Raw genomic sequence first — 19,842 nt, 5'->3', positions numbered from 1 at the left:
AGGTGAGCTGACTTGCCTAAAGTCATATCACAGACCAGTGGCTACCAGAGCACTCCCAATTCTAGCCAGTAAGCCAGACTACTTATCCAAATGCCAAACTTGTTATCATTAATAACAAAATCTTATGCTTAAGGCGAAGTGTAATTTTAGCCTAATGTGATATGTAGATTGTTGCACTTTTCTTTACTGATGAGTTCTTCCACCCTCTTCTGAAGTATCTGCTATGGACTCCTGGACTAGATTGACTGTATCTGATTCAGTACAGAAATGTCAATGTTCTTAAACTCTTCATTGCCATCATACCAGAAAGATGTCAATTGTCCATATCAGCTTTAGACAAAATACATATGCTGTGGAAATTTGATGTCAGCCTTCGTCAGAAAAAAAGGATTATGGATTTGAACCAGTTGTTCTCCCAGACTATTGCCAGGAATCATCTTCTAAAGTGGGGATGGCTTGACCAAGGAAGAGCATTTTGTCCATACTTATTTAAGTTCAGATTCTGTTATCCTGACACTTACTGAAACAATAAATACTAAGATTATGATAATAAATCAAACTGAAAGTAGATTACCTGATGCTCAAATATCACTAGTAAGTTTGTGAACATAAGTGTATCTGCAAGTATATCTGCTATGTATTTTCCCAGTGTGAGCAGTAATACTTAAAAATTAAGGTTGAATTGATACAATCCATGGAACACTTCAGTGCTATTTAAAAAAGCTAGTTTGCAAGATAAGTTTGTATAATCCTGCTCCTACATTTTATGCTCCCCTTTTTGGTAAAGGGAAACTTCATCCATACTGCTTAACAAACAGTAGCCCTGTGCAAAGCAGCAAGTATTTGCTTCAGGTTTGTATTCGGCTGATTCAGAAGGACAGTGATTTGATTCGGCCAATTTTCAGATGCAGAGATTCAGCACTGATTCGGTCATAGACTAAACAGGCAGCAATCCTCAAGGACGCTGGACACAGCTGCCTTCAGCTGGTAGGTCTGTTGTGGTAGGCAGAGGGGAGAGGGATGGCGCATGGGGTGGGGACAGATCAACGCCCCCACAGCAAGGAAGGGATTGCGGCTGGGACAAGCTGCCCAGCTGGGGTGGGGGAGGCGCAGGACTTGAGGACTGGGTCTTTTGCCATTGCACGCTGCTGGCCCGGGAGGTGCTCTTCTAGTGGCTCCTCTGGACGCTCTTGCCACCAGTCTGGGAGGGCATGGGAGCGGGTATGTGCCCCAAGATCTGCAAAGGGCAGACTGGCAGCAGGGGCTATGGGGAATTTTAGGGTGGCTGCAGCCCCCCCATAGCCCTCACTCCACTGCACTCTGTGGGGCAGGCAGAGCCAGGACTGCTGGAGCTAGCCTCCCAGACAGGTGGCATGCAGTGGTGGAAGCCCCACTCCCCAAGTCCTGCACTCCCCTGCCCTGACTGGGCAGTTTGTCCCAGCCTCAATCCCTCTCTTGCTGTGGAGGCATTTATATGCCCACCCCCATGCCCCTTCCCTCCCTCCACCTACCACAACAGACTTACCAACTGGAAGCAGCTGTGTCCAGTGTGGTCAGGGCCTGCTGCCTGTTTAGTTGATGGCCAAATCTCTGAATCTCTCTGAATCAATTTGAAGGCTTCCAGATTGATTCGGAACTTTTAATGGGCCTCCTGATTCGATTCAGATTTGGAGATTTGGCTGCCAAATTGGGCCAAACCTTCTCCAAATCGAATCAGCTACCAAAGCTTTGCCTGGCCCTAACAAACACCCCACTGAAATTTCAGAATATTGAAAGTACTTGGTAGCATAAGTCAATTCTGGAGTCTGTCTGAAAATTCATTTGAAACATCCAGCTTCTGGAATTAATTCAACTCTTTAAAAAGTTGTATACTTATCTAAGTAGTCCCAAAGGAACAGAAATAGTTCAGGAAGAATATGGGCCATTATATGACAATGAGAATAAATGATATCACCACATGCAGGATGTTAAGGCAAGAAGCAGTCATTTTGGAGGCAACAGCACCTGGACGAGGAAGATATCCACCTGCCACAGCTATAGACAGCTTGGGCATGATTGTGGCTTAAAGGCACAGCACTATATTGAAGGTACTGCAAAGCTACACTGCTTTCAACTCCCCAGGATTCCTCCCTTAGCTGTTCATTCTGCTGGGGGAGGACATTCACCTCTATCCACTTTTAAAGGGTGCAAGATATTACTGCAAAAACGTTTCTTCTCATCTTTAAGGACACATTGCACCCTCAAACATACTTAAGTAGTAATCCCCACGATTACCTGAGCCCAGGGTCAACTGTTCAGCCCACTTTTGTAAGGGTGAATTCTATGCAGTTGTGTAGGAGCCAGACAGAGCAAAGATCTATCATAACTATGTTTTTTGAGGCTTCTGGCATGCTATTGGGTGCAGGGTAAATCATAATAAACAGACCAGTCAGTATACCCTACTTTTGACACTACCAACTTCATTCGTTTTGTGACTTCAGTCATGTTGTGAACCTTGCTCAGTAGCATCAGGCAAATACATTTACCAACTATGCTATCTAGCTGTATGTCAACCATCCATTTCTGAAGAACTGCTTTGATGTAGAATGAAGGAACTAGGATTTCCTTCCCACGGGAGCTGTCTATGTTGTATAGCTCCTTAAAGTGCCACAGATGGATAAAGCAGGCTTGTGAGAGCTAAATAAGTCTGGAATGATGGCCATTAGGGCTGTGCCAAACATCTGAAGGGAAGAAAGGACAGTGCTGGATGTACACTACATACAGACCTCCTTTACTAATGAAGGTCACAGTCAACACTATTTCCATGCTTCTTTTTTGCTCTGTTCTATAATACAAGAACAAAAAACAACCCTAAAAGGCTTTAAATTTAAAAGAGATGTGAAAGGCAAGGATTTCTTAGGTTGATATCTTTTATTGGACCAACTACATAGTTGGGATAAAATTAGACAAGCTTTCAAATACACTACCTTAAATTTAAAAATAATTCAAAACAATACATGTTTATTCAGCATATAGTTATCCTTTTGGCATTCATTATCATCTAAAGCTATTGAGGTACATAGGATTTTCAAAAGTACTGAATACTTTCACAAGCCTTGATAATACCTAGGATCCCCTGTTAGGTGCATAAGGGGACTTAGATGCCTAAGTGGTAAATACTTTTTTGTGATTCATTTTTAAGGGTCAAATGAAGATGTATTACAAAGGGCATTCATGGTTTTCAGGGACTTGACCAGGGTTGAGCAGTATCACACTTAGGCACCTAAGTCCACTTAAACAGTAGGTAGAATAGGATCTGGACATTTATCCAAAATAAGAAAAGAATGTGCTGGAAACCATACTTGGCTGCCACGTGCTATTTAATAATCTGCTCTACTGCAAGGATTTGGGATGAGATTCCAAAGAAAATTTCCCAATGTTTTGATGTACTAAGGAGATACCCATTTTTCTTTGAAGTACTTGGTAGAAGCCACTGTCACAATCAGATTACTGGATTTGATGGACCAATAGTCTTATTTTGTAGAATGCTTACGTTGAAAGACTTAGGCCTTATATTGGTTTTACACTGAGCATGTCCCCTGACTTCAGATGAATTACTCCTCACTTGTGGTGGCTTGATTTGAGACAGCCACGTGGTCCTCAAGCCTTACACCTATCCTTGACAGCCTGAGTGTGACACTCAGGGACCTGAGTTCTGTTTATGGCTCTGTCACTGCTTTGCTGGATATTGCTGAGCAACGTATTGCCTGCTTTTTGCCTCTGTTTCCCCATCTGTAAAACTACTTTAAGATTTGTGAAAGTCCTTCTATAAGAGGCCAGGTGTTTGATCTCTAAGTTAGAAAAGTCCACATTAGGCAATTTAACTGTTAACTGGGATGAACTGTTGATGGAATTAAAAGACTTTATAAAAGCATGTTTAAATCTATTATAAGTTTCTTCTTTACTTTATTTAGGGTCAAGTTGTATTCAGAAATGGAGAGAGGATGGGAACCATCAAATTTACACAATTTCAAGGTAGGATATGAATGTTTATTCCCCTTAATTAATCTTCCAATTGTGTTTTGTATTGCAGGCTTGTGTGAGAGTTTTATTTGCTTAAAAGTAGCTTCAAGTTCTATAGAAATATGAAAAGAATCTGTGTGGAATCTGAAGTAATGGATATGGAAAGTTACCCAGAAAAAAATAGACTTTTCTTCCTGCTTGGAAAATGGCATTGGGTTAAGCATTCCTTGCTCTGAATGCAGTATCAGAGAGCAAATATTCTAAGTATTAGCCCTTTACACTTACCTTTGCCATAAATAACAGAAGTTATATTTTCTGATGTAAATATAGACCTATAAACAGGCAAAGAACTATTGAAAAGCTGTGCCAGGCAGCAGACACATTCAGTTCTAAGCTCAGTTATTTATGAAAAATAATACACGTGTAGAGCTTTGAAAGATGGATATCAGATTTGTTTGACTCAGTGCTTGTGTTTTCTAAAGGCTAAATTTTGACATTTTACCTCTTCTCATGCCAGGCAGATTCAGGAGGCAGCCCTCCCCAAGAAATTCTCAATGTACAAACATTCGAAATGCCTCCATGAGGGGCAGCCTACTTGCGTATAGTGAACCAGTCATCAATACTGGCTCCTTTCAGCGGGTTACCCCTGGGGGGAACAAACCCACACATGTACAACTTTGTGAGGGCTGGCTACAGTCTAGAACTGAGCTGCACAACTTGTCTCCGGAGTTTCTTTAAAAAGTGATATGAATATTCTGATGTTTGTTTTACAGAGTTGAGGGTAAGAGGGATATCTGGCAAAATGCGGTCAAAAAGTGCTTAGAAAAATGACTGATATTCTCATTGTTGGGGGATCGTTAGAATGTAATCCTGATGGTTCAAGTCACGAAAGCTGATCCTTCAAGCAGTGGCTCTCTGCAACATGGACTTTATTAACCTGTGGCGCTGCCTTTAAATGGATCTTTTACCCATGTTTATCATTTGCATTATGGTGAACATTCATGCCTTCTTGCTTAGGACTGACACTTTCTGCTCAGCTCACCTCCCCACAAATATTGCCCCACTCTAAAGCATCTCAAAGACCATCCAGTAGTGAGGACATGTGGACTTTCTTTGCCATCATTTATGATGAATAAATACTGATTTTTCAGGCAGTTTCCTCAGCTTCTATATTTACAACCCAGATAAAAGACATAGTAAACTTTTTTTAATAGGCTTTGATTAGAGATGGTTTGGAGCAATCCTCAAGGATTGTGCCCTGAGGCAGTTGAACCCCACTTGCATATAGGTATAATAGGTATCTGTAAGACATAGCAGAATGAGGGGAATCAATGGGATGCTGTAACACAAGGATACAAATTATACAGGAATGATGGAGTAGGTCACATTGGTGGAGGAGTGGCACTCTACATCAAAGACTGCATCAAATTATAACTTAGATTTTCAACTGATAGGAGGGGTACCATAAAATCTTTGTAGATAGAAATCTAGGTTTTAAATAGGAAAAAAAAGTGTGTCTAGGGATATACTACTGACCCCCCAGACCAGGATGGCAGCAGCAAGCTAGAAATACTAAAGGAGCATGAGAGAGGCTGACAGCTAAAAATGCAGTACTATTGGGAAATTCAACTATCCACAGCCAGACTGGGTCAATCTAACATCAGGCTGGGTTGCAGAGACTAAATTTCTTAACATTATAAAGACTGCTTCCTGGAGCAAGTCATCCTGGAAAGTACAAGAGTTAGTCCCGGAACCTACATTCTTGGCCTAGTCCTAAGTAGTGCACAGGATTTGGTGCAAAGGGCAAGGGTTACTGAGCTGCTCAGCAGTAATGGCCACAATGCAAATGGTGTGACATCCATGTAGGAGGGGAGACAAGAAAATCTGATACAATAGCCTTTAACTTAAAACAAGGAGACTACACCAGAATAAGGAAGCTACTTAGACAGAAGCTAAAAAGGACTGCTAAAGGGGTGAAAAACTTGCAGGTGTCGTGGGAACTGCTTAAGAACACCATACTGGTGGTACAAAACAAATGCATACCACAAATCAAAAACAATGGTAATCGGACCAAAAGAAAGCCAGCATGGTTTAATGGCAGTGTTGCACAGGCAATAAGCAGAAAAAAAGGCTTCTTTCAAAAAGTTCAAGTCAGATCATAATGAAGAAAATAAAAAAGAGCATAAACACTGACAAAGCAAATGTAAACTAGCACATGTAAAGACAAGTTAAGAAAGAATTTGAGGAGAAGCTTGCTAGAGACACAAAAGATACTGATAAAAATTTATTTAAATACATTGCAAACCAAAGACCTGCCAAGGAGTCAGTTGGGCCTTTGGATGATCAGGGTGTAAAAGGTCTGCTAAAGGAAGACAAGACTATTGCTGAGAAACTAAATGCATTCTTTGTATCTGTCATCACTGTGGAAGATGTTAGGGAAATTCTATCATCAGATCCACTCCTCAGTGGAGCTCACCCAAATTGAGGTTTCAATAGATAAAGTTTTAGAGGAAACTGATAAACAGTAGTAAATCACCAGGACCTGATAGCATTCCCCTTGAATCCTGAAGGAGCTTAGATGCAAAATTGTTGAACTCTTAACTGTAACATGCAGCCTTTCACTAAAAACAGCCTTAGTACCAGAGTACTGGAGGGTTTCCATTGTGATTCCCATATTTTAAAAAGGCTCTGGAGGGGGTGCAGGGAACTGCAGGCCAGTAAGACTAACTTCTGTTCCTGGAAAATTAGTAGAAACAATAATCAAAATAAATAGTTCAGTAAATGAATGAATATGACTTGCCAAGGAGGAATCAACATGACTTGCCAAAGGAAAATCATGCCTAACCAACCTACTGGAGTTTCTTGAGAGTGTCAATAAGCAGGTGGATCAGAACAACCCAGCTGACCTAAGTATATCTGGACTGTCAAGAAACCTTTGACAAGGTCCTCTGGCAGAGGCTTTTAACTAAATGAGGAAGTCATGGGATTACAAGGAATGTCCACTTGTGGATCAGAAGTAGGCTGAAAGAAAGCAAAGAATGAGTATAAATGGTCAATTTTCAAGATGGAAAAAAGTAAACAGCTGGGTCCCACAGGGATGCTGTTTAACATATTCATAAATGACTTGGAAAAGGTGGTGAGTAGTGAGATGGACAAATTTGCCAATAACAAATTTATTCCAAGTGGTAAAGACCAAGGTAGGCTGTAAGGAACTACAGAAGGATCTGGCATGGCTGATTGAGTGGGCAACATAATGGCAGGTGCAATTCAGTATAGATAAGCGTAAAGTTGGAAAAATCACAGATGTACTTGCTGTACTCTTGGGCATTAGACCAAGTGATATAAGAAGACAGACCCTAACATCATTACTGGCAATAGAGGCAAGAGATGGTGAAAATCATCTGCTTCATCAACTGTTAACTGAAGACCCAAACAGATGGAAGCATAAGAGGTTTAAAAGTCATAAACTGTTTGTACATGAAGCCCACAAGCTCCTGGAAGACATTGGGGATGCTGAACCAAACCTATGGGGAGCAATGGAGTGGGCCAACTGCTGGGAAAGGTCAAACCTCTCCCTACAGCATTTTATATCAACACCAAATGAATCCCCCAATTGGGCATGACCTTTACAGAGAAGCATGGGTCAAGCTGAAAAGAGTGAGATCTGGATACAGATACTTCAAAACACTTCATAAGATGACATCTTGGACAGCCCCCTTTGTAAATGCAGTGTCCAACAAACAGCACAGCACTTAATCAAAAGCTGCAATCTTTACAAATGCCCAGATAGGTTTGATGGAATCTACACACTGAGCAATAGTACCAAACAGTGGCTCATAGATTTGGAAGTTGATATCTGACACCATACAAAAGAAGAAGTGTAAAGTGATGCACCTCTGCAAAAATAGCCCAAACTATAGCTACACTATGATGGGCTCTACATTAGCTGTTACTACACAGGAAAGAGATCTGGGAGTCATTGTAGACAGTTTGCTAAAAACATCAGCTCAGCGGCCATCAGAAAGGCAAACAAAATGTTGGGGATTATTAAGAATGGAATGTAAACAAAATGGGAAGTGCATCCACACCTTGAATGCTGTGCCCTGTTCTGGTCCCCACACCTCAGAAAGGATATAGAAAAACTAGAGAACATTTAAAGAAGGGCAGCAAAGATGGAGGGGCTTCCATAAAGAAGCTAGGCCTATTCAGTTTAGAAATGAGATGCTTGATGGGGGGACACGATAAGTGTTTACAAGCTAGTAAATGACAAAGAGAAAGTAAACAGGGATGTATTATTTACTGTCGCAGTATAAGAATGAGCGTCATAAAATGAAACTACCAGGTAGAAAAATTTAAAAGTGATAGAAGGGAAGTTCTTTTTCATACAGCGTGTAATTAAAGTGTGGAACTCATTGCCACCAGATGTGGAAGCTGGCAGTTCAGCCAGATTCAAAACAGGATTGGATATATTCTTGGAGGAAAGGTGCATTGAGCTGGGTGCATTTTCATCATATTTTTTATTCTACAGTAACTATTGTAGTGACTAAAGTAACTTCCAGGATCAGAGAGTTCTTAAAGAAGGCCAAAAGGGTCTTGATGCATATATCCTCATTTTTAATAAATCTTGGTCTACTCAGGAAAAGCCAGGGACCTGGAAGGAAGCTAATTTGATGCCAGTTGTTAAAAAGAAAAGAAAAAGAATGGGTAAACAAGTTACCCTAGCTAATTACAGACCTTTTAACCTGATATCAATACTGGGCAAAGTAATTAAATGGATCTCAGGTCATTCAATCAGTAAAATTAGCTTAAGAATATAATGTGAATCACCATTGATTTGTGGAATAAAGGCCTTGTCAAACAAATATATTTTGAAGTGTGATAAAAAGTTTGTTTAAGGCAGTAACTGTTTTGTTGTAATGAACATAGACTTCTGTAAGAGATTTAACTAGTGATATACAATATGTCATTCAAAGGTTAACGCAATACAAAATAAATCAATATATCACATATTTCATAGATTAACAGCTGGCTGAGTTACAAATCTTGAAATGTAATTCTTAATAGGGATGATCAATTGTGGGCATGATTGTAACCAAATCCCACAGGGTCTGTATTTTGGTTTGTATTTGGATTAATGACCTTGGAGAAAATACACAATCCCTGGGGATAAAGTTTGTGTATGGCAAGACTTGGCAGGATGGTAAGGATACTTATACCACTCCATTATGTGTAAATGCAGGGATACGGAACTGTAGTTCTCTGCTGGAATATATTGATTAGTGATGGGCCAAAGCAGAAAACTGGTATTGGTCTGCAGTGCTGTCAGGTATTGAAGTTTTCTTATCCCTGTAATGTTGGACAGAATGTAGCAATCCATATAATAAATAAAAAGGTAATATGTCACAAAGGGGATGGGGAAGGCAATAAGAAGGAGGGCTGTCTGACCAAGGGAAAACAGGAGCATTGGGGTAGACAAGAGTTTTCCCTAGCAAGGGAAGTATTGTTACAAGCTGCTTGACAACTATGGGAGTAGGAAAAATGTCCAGGTTAAGACATTTTAAGGACAAATCTTTGCTGGAATCATTTTTTTAATGCTTTTACCTACAAATAGTTTGACCACTCAATAAATAGCTAATCATGTCACCCAGAGGAAAGGAAAGGCTTAGTTATGAACATGAACTTCAGCTAATGGGTTTAATTTTTAATTTAAAGTCACAGTTATTTTCCTAAACACATTCTGGAGTCATGTCTTGTTTTTACTTCTTGTATAGCCAGTTGGATGCCTACAAGTTTCTTTTAATCTAAATTTTGTCAGAAGGTCAAAGGAGGAGGAGGTAGCCTCAGAGTCAGGTGTCACTCAACCCACTTGGTGCTTGATAAGTGGTGGAAAAGAACTGTAATGGCCACTGAAATTACTTGGGTGCAGTAGAGAACACAAAGCATGTGTGTATTGTCCTTTGTGTTCCAGTAGTATAGGAAAGTATATAGAGCAACCTGTTGCATTGGTTTAATTAGCCAAGTGGCATTTGAAGAGGGTCCAAGCTAACCCAGCATTACTGTAATTCAATCAAATGGTTGGCAGGGAGGCATTCCTTTGGTCAAGTCCAACTGACATGAATGGCTAAAGTCAGAAATGAAAGAAGCTAGTCTTGGCAACTGCTGTTATATGCAGCTATTAAGGAGTAGTGAGGATAACAGAAAAATGGTGAGACCGAAGATCACTCTGAAACAACAGGGTACAGGAGCACATATTCATCAGTTAGATGTTCCTTTCTATCAGACAGCATCATTTTTGTCTTATCTAGGCAAAACCTATACCACTTTGCCCTTCTCCAGTGTCGAAGGGCACTTTGATGCCCTGCTCCTATAAAGAGGTAGAGGTGCCGGTTGCTGGGGCAACCGCAGTGGTCAGCTGACCGGAAGGGGGCAGGGCCTGACCTATATAAATGATCCAGGCTGAGGCCAGGGAGTCAGTTCCCCACTAGCAGCCGAGGAAGAGGGTGCTCTGCTGGAGTAAGCAGAGTAGAGAAGCCTGATGGCCTGAGCAGCTTCTGCTTGAGGATACTGCGTGAGGCTACTAGGGGTTGGAGGAGGCCTCATAGGGGCTCCACGGTAGTGTGGGGACCCTGGTGCCAGAGAGGGCACAGCATTCAGGGGTGCACTGACCCCAGCCCTGTGAAGAGGCACAGAGGATTGAGGCCAGGTAAGGCCGAGGCTGCCTGAGCCCCACAGGAACTTGTAGACCCAAGGAGGGGGGTTCGGGGCCAGGCATGGCTACGGCCACCTGAGCCCCAATCAAGAGCAGGCCCCAGTGCGGGCACGGTCACAAGAGCAGGCCCCAATGCGGGCAGGCATGAAGAAAGCCCCAAGCAAGAGTGGGCACAGGCGAGAAGCCCCCAGAGTCGGCCCGATCGCAGGGAAAGCCGCAGTGCGGGGATAAGGCCCCAGTGTGCATCCACGAGGGTGCAAGTCATTGTGAGAGAAGCCAGAGAGCCCACAAGGGCACAGGTCATTGTGAGACAGGCCCAGGGAACCTGTGGGGGCACAGGCGATCGCAAGACGAGCCAAGGGGCACCCGTGAGGGCGCCGAGGGGAGGATTGACCAGACAATGTCCAGTACATCTGTGAGGCTTGGGGCGTGGTACAGGGGTGGTTGGAGCCACGCGTAGCCCCTAAGGCTTTAGTGCACCAAGTCAGCCCATTAGCCTGACTTCTATCCTGGGGAAGATCTTAGAAAAGTTTATTAAGGAGGCCATCCTTGATGGACTGGCCCAGGCTAACATTCTAAGGGACAGCCAGCACGGGTTTGTTGTGGGTAGGTCTTGTTTGACCAATCTCATTTCCTTCTATGACCAGGTGACCTATCACCTGGACAAGGGAGAAGAGATTGATGTCATATATCTTGACTTCAAAAAAGCTTTTGATCTGGTATCCCATGATCACCTCTTGGCCAAACTGGGCCGTTGCGGCCTTGGCTCCACCATGATCCGCTGGCTGGGAAATTGGCTCCGTGGTCAGACCCAGAGGGTTGTGATTGATGGCAGTCACTCATCATGGTGCCCTGTGACCAGTGGGTCCCTCAAGGCTCTGTCCTGGGACCCATACTGTTCAACATCTTCATTAACAATGTGGACACTGAAGTCAGGAGTGGACTGGCCAAGTTCGCCGATGACACCAAACTTTGGGGCAAAGCATCCACGCCAGAAGATAGGCGGGTGATCCAGGCTGACCTGGACAAGCTCAGCAAATGGGCAGATGAGAACCTCATGGTGTTTAACACCGAAAAATGCAAGGTTCTCCACCTTAGGAGGAAAAACCTGCAGCTTCCTTATAGGCTCGGCAGTGCTACATTGGTTAGCACTACAGAAGAAAGAGACTTGGGGGTCATCATTGACCACAAGATGAACATGAGCCTGCAATGCGATGCTGTGGCTAATAAAGCGACCAAAATGCTGGCTTGCATCCATAGATGCTTCTCGAGCAAATCCCGGGACGTCATTCTCCCCTTGTACTCGGCCTTGGTGAGGCCGCAGCTGGAGTACTGCATCCAGTTTTGGGCTCCACAGTTCAAAAAGGGTGTGGAGAAGCTTGAGAGAGTCCAGAGGAGAGCCACGTGCATGATCAGAGGTCAGGAAAACAGATCTTACGATGACAGGCTGAGAGACATGGGGCTCTTTAGCCTGGAAAAGCGCAGGCTCAGGGGTGATCTGATGGCCATCTATAAGTTTATCAAGGGTGACCACCAGGATCTGGGGGAACGTTTGTTCACCAGAGCGCCCAAGGGATGACTAGGTCGAATGGTCACAAACTCCTGCAAGGCCATTTTAGGCTGGACATAAGGAAGAATTTCTTTACTGTCCAAGCCCCCAACGTCTGGAACAGTCTGCCAGCGGAGGTGGTTCAAGCACCTACATTGAACACCTTCAAGAGTAAATTGGATGCTTATCTTGCTGGGATCCTATGACCCCAGCTAACTTCCTGCCCTTTGGGCAGGGGGCTGGACTCGATGATCTCCCGAGGTCCCTTCCAGCCCTAATGTCTATGAAATCTATGAAATACAGAACAGGGGCCAGGATACATCAGGGCACCGTGTCAAAGAGGACAAAAAGGCAGCCTCCCTTAAACACTAATAACATCAAAGACGTGGCGGGTGAGATGGTGAGGGTGCATTGACACCAACTTGACACGGTAGGGGGCGCTAGGGGAGTTCATGACACCCCTAGGGCACGCTCCCGTGACATCCAGGCACCAGGAAAGCAAGAAGCCCATTCTGCTGAGGTATATTGGAAAGGAGACATAAAGCTGAATGTTATCAGTATGTTATTGAAATCCATCAACAATATTTCCCACAGGAAAGAGCAGCGCTCTCTGAGCCTCCACAGCCAATGGTCTTTGAAGAGAAAGTACAGCTGAGTATCTGTGATTTCTGAGAAGAAATGGCAAAGCTACTTGAACAGTTCCACCTCAGCTTGGTCCTATAGTCAACTAATAGCATCTGAAATCTTGGTGGCTGTTCTGAGGGTAAAGCAACTGTCAAAAAAAGTTTCCAGTATGCATCTTACAGACAAGAACTGATAACCTTCATCAGTAAAAGCCCCAGACAACTGAAAAGGGGAAGGAGTCATCTTACTGGCAACTGGATGCACATCAGAATTCTGGAATTTAAGCTTCATGTAGCGTAGTATAGAAGGAAAACACTGGTTCTTTCTAAATTGCTGCTGATCCAGTGAATTCCATAACATTTCTCTGAATCCACTTGGTCCTTTTGCTAAAACAGAATGAGAACGTACCAAAACTGGAGACACTTAGGGCAGAAGTAAGTTGCAGAATTGTAGACAGGCAAAAAATCCATGACTGCAGGTGGTGGACACCCAAGGAGGAAGTGGCAGCCATCCTGTGATTATTACTGTAGCCTTGTTGTTAGGAGCAATCATCCATGAAGTGGGGGACCAGGTTCTAGGCCCCCCTTAACCAGTGAGACTTTGAACTTATTTTTCCATCTTCCTAGAACTATTAGTCTACAGAGTTGGTAAGAACCAGGCCTCTCACCAGCCTTCTTCTAAAAGCTGGTGCATAGATAGACCAAAGCAGGAAGTACATGGGGCCAGGAATAAAAGAAAAAGTTTGAGGGTGAATGGCTCAGTGAACTGGCTCAAAGCCCTGAAGGAAGCACTGAGCCAGAAACGTTTTTATTTCCAATCTTTTTAATTTAATTAATAGTAGTAGTAGCAAATAAATGTTGGTGTTGTTGTTATTAATGTACTGTTGATGTTGTTAATCTAAACAATTCTTGCAAAATTGTTAAACAGTCTCCTGGCTGGGTCTTGCTGGGATGGGGAAGAAGGGAAGACAGAGACTGGTTGGGCAAAGGGACTCAGACTGGAACTAGGACCTGGTGCAGGAAATGCCAAGGAACACTGATTGACATTAGATGATAAGCAGTGGAAACTAGGATAAGGAATTGTGTCGGGAAAGGACAAAAGAGGCATAGCGTGGAGGATCCCAGGGCTGCAGCCACAGTGATCCTGCTGGGCGAAACCTGGCAGGCAGCCACAGTGCAGCTGTGTGGCCCAGCTCCACTTTTCAGCAGTGCATGCTGCCTGAGCGTGTGCTACTCCAGGGGTTTTTTTTTTTCAACGTTATTTTGTAACCCCTAGATATCCAGGGGTCAAAAGATCCCTTTCAGCTGCTGTGCTGCTGAGAAGGTCCTCCCCTAGCCTATAGGTGTGTTGGTGGTTCCTTCTCCCTAGATGCAGCACTTTGCACTTGTCTTTGTTGAACTGCATCCTATTTTTTTCTGCCCACTTTTCCAACCTGTCCAGGTCCACCTAGATTTGATCCCTTCCCACTAATGTGTTTACTTTACCCCATAATTTCGTGTCATCCATGAATTTGGACAGAGTGCTCTCCATACCCTCATCCAAGTCATTGATGAAGACATTTAACAGTGCCAGCTCAAGGACCGAGCCTTGGGGGACCCCACTGCCTACATCTTTCCAGGTCAATACTGACCCATCCACCACCATTCTCTGGGTGCAACCCTTAAGCCAATTTCCCACCCACCTGACCGTGTAATTATGTCACAGCTGCTCAGTTTGTTTATGAGAATAGGATGAGATATCGTATCAAAGTAAATCCAAGTAGATGACATCTACCTCAGCTCCTGCATCTAAGTATTTTGTGACCTGGCCATAGAAAAAAAGAAGGTTAGTCAGACAGGATCTAGTTGCTATGAATCCATGCTGGTTGCCCTTCAGCAGTATTTTTCCTGCTGGGCTCCCACAGATGTGATCCTTGATCATTTTTTCAAAGGTTTTCCCAAGGATAGAGGCAAGACTAATTGACCTATAGTTAGCCAGATCCTGCTTCCTCCCCTTCTTGAAAATAGGGACCTGACCTGAGCTCCATAGGTACTCAAACAGCTATGCCAGTGGCTCTGCTATGACACTTGCCAATTCCTCCAGCACCCTTAGATTCATAGATTCATAGATATTAGGGTCAGAAGAAACCTCAGGTCATTGAGTCCACCCTGCTTTTCTCTGATTTTTTTTTCATCAGAGAAAAACAGGATCCCTAGTTTGGGTACACAGTTTTAGGCTACCCATATTGAAACCCTGTTGTCTCATTGCTGAAGTGGTGAGTACATTCATCTGCCACTAAAATCAGTGGGACCAGTTCTGTGAATTTATAGGATATGTCTACAGTCCCACCTGCATGGAAACAGGCATGCTGCTGAGAAGTAAGACCCACTGCTCATAAGATGAATAGAACTAAAAAACGTGCTATTTTGACCAAAAAAAAAAAAGCCAACAAGCATATGGGGTTGTATTAACACGAGTGTTGTTTGCAGGTCAAAAGAAGTGTTTCTTCTGCTCTATTCTGAACTGGTGAGGCCTGGAGTATTGTGTTGATTTTAGGGTACCACAACTGTAGAAAGATGTAGACAAATTAAAAAGAGTCGAGACAGAAGCAACAAAAATTATTAAAAGTCTAGGAAACATGACTCACAGGGGAAAGCTGGAATAGCTGAAATTATTTTCTCTGGATAACTCTTCAAATGCTGGAAAGGCAGTTATAAAGATGATGATAGACAGCTCTATGTAGCCACTGCAGACAAAACCAGAATTAATGGTTGGGGATTGGAAAGAAATTTTGAACTGTGTGGATTGGAATAGATTATTAGAGAGGATGTAGAATCTGCATCCTTGGGATTCTTTGAGCTGGATAGACTAACACTTGGATGAGATAGTTTAGAGAGAATTAATCTTGCCTTGAGCAGAGGGATGGACTAGATAACCTCGTGAGGTCCCTTCCAGCCCTGTTTTTCTATAAGTCTATGCTTAATGTTATTTAAGATACCAGTAAATGCCCTTTAAAAAGTTAGGTGTCTCTAATCAAGTATCTATGATCAGTGGAAAATTTTCATGCTATTCCAGCCTGTGTTCCCTATCTGTAATATGAGATATATATGGACAATACAATAATCTCAGCTCACAGGGTTTTTGTGAAGACTGATTAATATATATGAAGTACCTGTATCTGAATACTAGCAGTCAAGTCAGTCTCGAGGCCACTGTGACCATTGGGACACCTTAGATGCTTTAATACTATAGATAAAGTTATAAGGAAATTTGCCGTTTTCTCTTCTGAGTAGTTTGAATAGTGTGCTGTAAATAAGGTGTGGGTCATCCAGTGAACAATGAGGAAAAACAACAAGCAGCTGCTCATTAGCTAAACACTGAAGAGGGCAGATGTCCTCTGGAAAATATAATCATGTCATTAGACTGTATCATAATGTACATACAGGCAAGCTGGAGCATGGTTGAGAAGAGAAACTTATTTCTTGGCATTTCCAAACTTTTTAAGTCCTTGACTTTACAACCTTAATGTTTTTTTCCATATAGTTGTTGTGTGCTTAGTGCAGTTTATATAAATAAAACTTGTCAACCCTGTTTCATTTGCATATAACAAATTTAATTAGGTTGTGCTCACTTGCACATAGGCAACCACTAATTTTTAGTTTAGGGATCAATTTAGCTTAGAATAAGGTCTAAACACTTTACCCAGAGTAGGTTATAGTAATTTTCTAACATAAAAAGTATTATCTACACTTTTATAAACTCCAAGTTAGTTAGTAATGGCAGCAAGAAACCTTCAGAATGTTCCTCATCCTCAAGCAAAATCCCTAGAGTAATGCACGTTATAAATCTATGTTTACATAGTTATACATGCTAATCTCCAGCTTGATTTGCTGGTCTGAAAGAAGGCCCCATCCATTAATATTCCATCTTATGATTTATCATTTCGAACAATAGTGCAGAATTATGTTGAAAGTCTGAATTTCAGGAATACCAGTAACTTTACACAGGAGACAAAATCATTCTGGCGTACTGCTCCCCTCCCCTTTTGTCTATTTCGTTCTTCTTAAAGAAGTCATATTGATTGACTTTAGTAATTCTTCTAGTTCTGAGAATTCTCCCCAAACTCTTCAGTTATACCATTTTTATCAAATTATTTTAATAAATACTCATTTCTCATCAGAGAGCAAGAGTGAACCTATCTGAGGCCAACTACTTAAAGCCTGAGGTAGGGAGCAGTCCTGGCTTCCACTCCTTCTGAAAAGACAGCTTTTCTATTTTATGCAATGTTTGTTTAACCCAGGCTATATGCACAGTCCACAGAGCAAGGCCTGGAAGCCAGGTATTACCCCTCCCAGGTGAGTTCCTTAGCCATGAGGCTACTCTTACTCCTCACGCACTTTTACTCCTTTTAACCATTCCCACCAATAAATCTTGAATTATTTTCTCAATACTACTAATGCTTCAACTGGAGGCATGGAGTATACCTCAACTCAGGGCGAATACTTTGTGGGCCAGATCCAATGCATGAAATTAGTCTTCAGGCCAGATCCAGCACTCAGTTGGCACACAGGCACAAGCTGGTGCATGATCATAGCCCCATGCACTGGATTGGGCTCTGGTCTTGTACAGGCTGCATCAGGCCTGTCATCCTGACCTCAGCCCCACATGTACTGGATCAGCATGTCACCCCACCCCCTATGCCATATGCCAGCATGACCCAACAGATGGGGCTATGTCAGCTGGCATGCAGGGCTTGGAAATATGACAGCTGGGGATCAGTGGCAGCGTTAATTGCCATTGCTTTCCTGCTGCCAAAGTTCTGGACCTGTGGGGAGCTCCACAGACCAGATGACAAGGCTCCACAAGCTGGACCTGGCTCACAGGATGTAGGTTGAGCCCTGTTGCCCCAGCCTGAACATGCCTTCTAGCCTGGTGATTATGGCACTCTCCTGAGAAGTTAGAAAGGAAGGGTTGAAGCCCCACACCCAGAAGAAGATAATCAAACCTGAATTTTCCATATCTAGGCAGAATAATTTAATCACTACGCCATATCTCTCAAAAGGGGACCTTTATCTGCTTCTTTTGTAGTTGTGTTTTAAACTTTCTCCTGCTCAGTTCTTCAGAGAAAGGCCTTAGATTTTTTTCTGTCTAAGGTAAAGGTACCAGAGTTGTGGATCCCAAGTGGATAGAGAAACTTCCCTGTAGTCCTGAGGCAGGTACCTCTGTCAAAAAGAGAGGTGTGGGATTTCAGATGCAATCCTGTCCTTAGCATTTCCTATACAATGGCTCATCATGCTGGTTTGAGATGGTTCTATATGTACTGCGTTGGTTATTTTGGAGTCACCCTAAAGCCTGAGTCAGACTCGATCCAAGTCATGTGTTTTTTTTGTAAGCAGAGTAGTTTAGATAGATGGCAAACAGAACACCCATTTGCCCCTTGGTATGGGGGGTGGTTCTGCATTTTTTAGACTAGTCTATGTGTGCTGAACTTCTGTTCTGTTACAAGTATAGACCAGTTTCTGATCACTTATACTGGTAAAAGTGTAATGCCTGTACCTGGCTGAAGTGACTAAATTCATATGTGGCCTAGGAGACCTACAGGCCCAACACATGGCTCTAGATTCCAGGCTGATATTCAGGACTGATACTTTCTGAAAAGAGGGAAACCTGTTTACAGGTGTGTGAACTTTTGTGGAAGCAGCAAGTTACTATAAGCCATTGTTCCTTTTCAAAAATCCCTAGTGTAGCAATCACAGACTTTAAAGACATTGCTAAATTACTGTTTGGAAAGAAGACTCTTGGGGCCCGTCCAGATGTGTGTGGACGTTGGCTCCCTGGGGACAAGTAGTGGTGCACCACCACTCCTGGTCCCTGAAGACGGGGCAAGTTGCCCCATGTGGTATAGGTGAAGCTGAGGCTAGCACTGTGCTGGCCCCAGCAGCCTTACCTGGAGTCCTGGGGGCCTCCCAGAGCTGCAGCCACGGCAATCCTGCCCAGCAGAGCCTGGCCAGCAGCCACAACTCAGCTCCGAGCGGCCCAGCTCTGCTTTTTAGCAGCACATGCTGCTTAAGCATGCACTGCTTGGGGGGGGGGGGGAGGGGGCGTGTTTCTGACCCCTGGATATCCAGACTGCGACATATGCAGACAGTGCAGTACATGCCACAAAACCACATACAGCGCCACGTGTTTGCAGCACCACATACCACATGCACTCATCTACACATGCCCTTGATGGTCTTTGCAAGATTTTACTAAAATGCTAAAATGTTACAGAAGTGAATGCATCTATATTGTTATTTTGTGCCAAAACATATAATCTCCTAGGCAATTTTTTTTTAAGCACCAAAATAAATAGCAAAATATTAATGGCAACAATAAAAAAACTATGGAAAACAACAGGAATTTTGCAAAAGTTCCTCTTTGTAAAAGAGTGATAGGTATCTAGTTCCAAAAGAGTGATAGGTATCGATTTCCAAATAGTTAATGCAGATCATTTTCTTACTAACTGAATGATGTACAGCAAGCATCTAAAAGGACTTTGATCTGTGTCTTTTGGGAATCTCCTTTTTTTTTTTTTTTAAAGGTAATGGATGAAAATTCTCCTTACCATTATGCAAGACTCTCCATAATTCACAGATAGTTATTTTATGGGATACCTCAGACCACTTGGTGCCTAATGCTGCCCCATTTTTACAGAACAGCCAGATACCACCTGAGCTTTTGAGGAAAGTAGAGTTCAAGCTCTGTATAGTCTCATTGTTGTTTCTTTCTAACCAAATCCTCTCCTCAGAGCTGTCCTATGACAGTGTCCTGTTCTTGGACATGGAACAGGCACATTTGACCCATCTGTGGGGTAGAAGAAACTGTCAGTAATAAGGTCATTAAGGAGAATAAAATAACTCATGGCAAAGGAGTAGGATTTTTGTCCAATTATACCTTTATGGGAAAATATATTATTTGTTGTAATTAACTTTGAAAA

General features: G+C 42.8%; 1 protein-coding gene across 1 annotated transcript in view; it reads left to right on the top strand.

Annotated features, from left to right (window-relative positions):
* Nucleotides 1-19,842, top strand: part of GABBR2 (gamma-aminobutyric acid type B receptor subunit 2) — a 989,086-nt gene that overhangs the window by 588,323 nt on the left and 380,921 nt on the right. Inside the window, exon 8 of the mRNA XM_090039096.1 lies at nt 3,954-4,014. Coding sequence (XP_089895222.1) covers nt 3,954-4,014 — 61 coding nt within the window. The remainder of the gene's footprint in view (nt 1-3,953; nt 4,015-19,842) is intronic.

This window comes from Crocodylus siamensis, chromosome 3 (genome assembly GCF_052110815.1).
Source record: "Crocodylus siamensis isolate JL-2025a chromosome 3, ASM5211081v1, whole genome shotgun sequence".
Classification (NCBI taxonomy): Eukaryota; Metazoa; Chordata; order Crocodylia; family Crocodylidae; genus Crocodylus; species Crocodylus siamensis.
This window is presented reverse-complemented; position numbering and strand designations above follow the sequence as displayed.